The sequence below is a fragment of the Ornithorhynchus anatinus genome, chromosome 3 (genome assembly GCF_004115215.2).
Source record: "Ornithorhynchus anatinus isolate Pmale09 chromosome 3, mOrnAna1.pri.v4, whole genome shotgun sequence".
Taxonomy (NCBI): Eukaryota; Metazoa; Chordata; class Mammalia; order Monotremata; family Ornithorhynchidae; genus Ornithorhynchus; species Ornithorhynchus anatinus.
In genome coordinates, this window is record NC_041730.1 from 4,659,822 (window position 1) to 4,664,581 (window position 4,760).

At 55.2% G+C, this 4,760-nt stretch overlaps 1 protein-coding gene across 1 annotated transcript; it reads left to right on the top strand.

Moving 5' to 3' along the window:
* The first annotated feature begins 1,039 nt into the window (after positions 1 to 1,039).
* LOC100092935 (interferon-induced transmembrane protein 3-like) lies at positions 1,040 to 3,705 on the top strand. Its single transcript, XM_029059199.1, has 2 exons — positions 1,040 to 1,347; positions 2,945 to 3,705. The coding sequence occupies exons 1-2, from the start codon at positions 1,093 to 1,095 to the stop codon at positions 3,119 to 3,121; spliced, it is 432 nt and encodes a 143-aa protein (XP_028915032.1). The 5' UTR covers positions 1,040 to 1,092; the 3' UTR covers positions 3,122 to 3,705.
* The last annotated feature ends 1,055 nt before the right edge of the window (positions 3,706 to 4,760 follow it).

A 4,760-nucleotide genomic window follows, 5' to 3' on the forward strand; every position in this document is an offset into this window, starting at 1 on the left:
CCTGGGTTCCTTGGGCGGTGGGACCTGAGTCTCTCCGAGTCCCCGGAAACCTCTGCCCTTCCCCAGGCCTTTTTCCCTGCAGAGCCATTTCCGAGACTTTCAGACTGACCACCTAGAAAGGGTGAGACAGTGCCAAGCACTGTTCTAAACACTGGGGTTGATAGAAGGTAATCAGGTTATTAATAATAATAATAATGGTGGCATTTGTTCAGCGCTTCCTATGTGCCAAGCACTGTTCTAAGCGCTGGGGTAGATCCAAGGTGATCGGGTTGTCCCACTGGGGGCTCACAGTCATAATCCCCATTTTCCAGATGAGGTCACTGAGGCCTGGAGAAGTGAAGTGACTTGCCCAAGGTCACCCAGCTGATAATAATAATAATAATGTTGGTATCTGTTAAGCGCTTACTATGTGCAGAACACTGTTCTAAGCGCTGGGGTAGATACAGGGTAATCGGGTTGTCCCACGTGAGGCTCACTGTTAATCCCCATTTTACAGATGAGGTAACTGAGGCACAGAGAAGTTAAGTGACTTGCCCACAGTCACCCGGCTGACAAGTGGCAGAGCCGGGGATTCGAACCCATGACCTCTGACTCCCCAGCCCGGGCTCTTTCCACCGAGCCCCACCGCTTCTCCGGGGCCCAGAGACGGGAAGTGACCGGCCCAAGGTCACACAGCAGAGGAGAGGCGGGGCTGTCCATTCCAAGCGCTTAGTCCAGTGCTCTGCACATAGTAAGCGCTCAATAAATACTATTGAATGCAGGAACCCACCCCCTCTGGGTTCTTTCCACTAAGCCACGCTGCTTCTCAACAGAGGGGTCTCCCCGAGGAAAAGCAGAACCCCCATCCCGACCCTGAGGCTTCGGAGGGGGGAAGGGGAGGACTTTCTTCTTCTTTAGCGAGGTCTTTCCTGCCTTCTGAGTTTCTGAAGCGGGGAAAATGAAACTTGGCCGGAGTCAGGGGGGAGGAGGAGCAGACAAGCAGCAGCCCCTGTCCCCCGGAGGGTGGGTGGGTGAGTGGGTGGGTCCTTTCCCCTCTCCTCCCCTCGCTCCCCGCCCCGGCCCTCATTTGGTCGCCTCCTCCGGACCCTGAGGATGAGCAGCTCCGGCCTCCCCTTCGTCGGCCCCGCCGTCGCCCCCTCTTTCCCGCCCCGCTATGAGATGCTGCGGGAGGAACACGAGGTCTCTGTACTGAGCGACGGACGCGGGCCCGACCCCCGGGGGACCACCGTCATCAACGTCCAGGCCTTCAGCCCCCCGCCCCCCGACTATCTGCTCTGGTCCGTCTTCAACACGCTCTACATGAACTTCTGCTGCCTCGGCTTCGTCGCCCTCATCTTCTCCGTGAAGGTGGGAGACCCCCCTCTCCCGAGCTCTGCGTGGGTGGGTGGGAGTGGGGACCCCCCCCCAACACACACACACACGTGGGGGAGGAGCTGGGTAAGAATTTGCGGGTGGGTGAGACCCGGGAGTGAGTGGGGAGGGGGTGTGCTTGGGTGGGCACCAGTGGGTGAGGCCTTGAGGGCGCGGAGGTGGGTGTCCTTCATGCATTCATTTATTCAGTCGTATTTATTGAGCGCTTACCACGTGCAGAGCACTGGACTAAGCGCTGGGAATGTACAGTCCGGCAACGGAGACAGCTATTTCCGAGCCAGCCTGAAAGTGGGGGTGGGCACATGGGGTTGCGGGAAGGGGGAGACCCACAAGTGAGTCGGGGGGGGGAGGAAAGAGAGAGAATCCATCAGTGCGTGGGTGTGGTGTGCGTGTGTGTGTGGCCCTCAGGGAGTGGGGGCAAGTGGGGGCGCGGGTGAGACCCACGAATGTGTGTGAGTCCATCAGGGAGTGTGTCGTGTCTGTATGTGTGCGGTGGTGAGAGAGAGGGTGCATCAGAGTGTAAGTGTGCGTGTTTTGTGTGCTTTTATGTGAGTCCATCAGTGTGTGTGTGTGTGTGTGTGTGTGTGTGTGTGTGCGCGTGAGGGTGACCATCAAGGAGTGGGTAGGTGTGTGAATCCTCGAGTGAGTGTAGGTGAGGGCGGGTGTGTGTATTTTTGCCCGAGGACACACTTCCTGCTCAACCGTGATCCAAACCGGCTGCGTGTTTGCAGAAATCACAGATCGAAAGTGCGCACCCGCCCGGGGTGTGTTTGTGTGTGTGTGTCCGGGGAGGTCCTAGCCGGTCCCGGGAAGAGAGAGTGTGAGTGTGTGTCCGGGGGGTCCTAGCCGGTCCCGGGAAGAGAGAGAGTGTGAGTGAAAGTGTGTGTGTGTGTGTGTGTGTCTAGAGATCTCAGTGGTCCTCGGGGGTCCGGGGAAGCGTGTGAGGGTGGGCCTAGCCGGGCCGGGCCCCAGGGCATCGTTTAACCGGTTTTTCCAGTAAACTTTGGGTGGGGGGGCAGAGAAGACCACCGGGCCCAGGGGCCAACAGCCCAGCGCTCCCCCACGGCTCGGGACTCTCCAATCTGCACCCCTTTCCCCCCACTCCCGGACAAGGGGGGCGGGCAGGGGATCCCAGGGGGAGGGGGCCACTCTGTAGCTCACCGTGGCCCCTCGCTTTCTGTCCCTCCCTCCTCAAATCTGACAGACAGTGACTCTCCCCCCACTTTCTGAAGGCGCACCACCTCCAAGAGGCCTTCCCAGATTAAGCCCCACTTTTCCTCCCCTCCACATCACCTCCACTCTCTTCCTTGGCTCCCCCCGCCCCCGGCCCGCAGCACCTATGTTTATATATGTATATGATTGTAATTCTACTCATTTATATTTTTGCCTCTTTACATGCTTTGATGTCTGTCTCCCCGGTCTGGGCAGGGATTGTCTCTCTCTATTGCCGTATTGTACTTTCCAAGCGCTTAGTACAGTGCTCGGCACCCAGTAAGCGCTCAATAAATACGACTGAGTGGATAATGGAAGTCCACCAGCCTTTCTGACTCTTCTGTCTCTGTCCGTCCCCCAGGCGAGAGACCGCAAAGTCCTCGGAGACGTGAGCGGGGCTCACAGCTACGGCTCCACATCCAGGTGTCTGAACATCACGGCCCTGATCCTCAGCTTGGCCTTCATCATCCTCTTCATCGTGCTCCTGGCCACCGGGGTCATTGCAGTAGTTAAAGGAATACCGTGGCAAGGGGAATAGAGCCCGGGGCCTGGGACTCAGAAGGTCACGAGTTCTAATCCCAGTTCCACCACTAGCCTGGTGTGTGGCCTTGATCAAATCACTTCATTTCTCTGGGTCTCAGTTACTTCATTAGGAAATGGGGATGGAGACTGTGAGCCCCATGAGGGACAGGGATTGTGTCCCAACCTCATTTGCAAGCATTTCCCAAATACCAGAAATTATTATTATCATTAGTCCACATGGCATCACGACCCTTGCTGCCGCCCAGCTTTTAGCCCCCAGCAGAGCCCCACCGAGCCTGGCCTTTCCCCTTCCACACCAGCCGCACCCCTCACCCCCTGGACCCCAGCTTCACTCCCCCACTCCTGTTGATCCACGAGCGGACCGACACCCCAGAAACAGGAGGTGTGGGCGGAGAGCCTGAACCCCTGCTGACCAACGCCGCAGAAGCACAAGGTGGAGGCCGGGGGGGGGGTCTAGCCACGTCCCCCCTCCTCCTGGGCCATCCTGGCAACGGTTAGGGGTGGTTGTGTGTGGCGGGGTGGCGTGTGGGGGTGGGTGCAGTGACACTAATAAACTACCCTTGTTTTCTTTTTCCACCAGCCTCGACCCTCATTTCTGCCCTTCTCCCCGGGGCCTAGAGGGCTGGGGTGGTGGAGCCTGCCCAGACCTGAGGGGTTGGGGGTGGAGTCGGAGAGCGTGAGTTTGTGTCTCTGCTTTTGAGGACACACACTCAAAAGGGGCTGTGGCCCAGATCCAGAGCACTGGGAAAGATAGAAATATGCAAAACGACCGGATAATAAAAGGGGAAGGAAATTAGAGAAAAGAGAGCAGATTAAAGAGAGTCAGGGTCTTTCTCCTGGAAGATTCTCTGCCCCTGGGAAAATCTCCAGGAAATGGCCATCAACTTCCTGAATACACAGCCTCCCATGCCCAACCCCTCCCCTGGCCATTTACGCATCCAGTCCGAGGCCCTGAATTCTAATGTCGGCTCCACCACTTACTTTCTGTGGAAACTTGGTCAAGTCACTTGGTTTCTCTGCCTCAGTTACCTCATCTGCAAAATTGGGATTCAATACCTATTCTCCCTCCTATTTAGACTGTGAGCCCCATATGGGACCTGAAGATTTTGGATCTAGCCAGTGCTTAGTACAATACATGGCACATAGTAAGCACTTAACAAATACCACCATCATCATCATCATTATTATTATTATTGGATCTGGCTTCAGGGACTCAGTTCTTCAGGAATTGGCCGGGTGATAAATCCTCTAGACTGTAGTCTCCTTAAAAATAATAATTATGGCATTTGTTAAGTGTTTACTATGTGCCAGGCACTGTACTAAGCACTCCTTGTGAGCAGGGAACACATTTACTAACTCTGTTGTACTCTCCCAAGCGCTTAGCGCATTCATTCATTTAATCGTATTTACTGAGCGCTTACTATGTGCAGAGCACTGTACTAAGCCCTTATTAAGCAACAGATAGAGGCAATCCCTACCCAACAACGAGCTCAGTCTAAACAGGGGAGACAGACAACAAAACAAAACAAGCAGTCTGGCATCAATACCATCAAGATAAATAGAATCATAGATCTAAACACATCATTAGAAATAAACAAATGATGTGATAGTATTTGAGGAATAAAAGTGCAATA

Bases quoted from the DNA above. Each gene is read 5' to 3' on its own strand.
- LOC100092935 (XM_029059199.1), top strand. From the start codon at position 1,093: ATGAGCAGCTCCGGCCTCCCCTTCGTCGGCCCCGCCGTCGCCCCCTCT. The intron at 1,348-2,944 runs GTGGGAGACCCC...TCCGTCCCCCAG, and splicing joins CCCTCATCTTCTCCGTGAAG to GCGAGAGACCGCAAAGTCCT.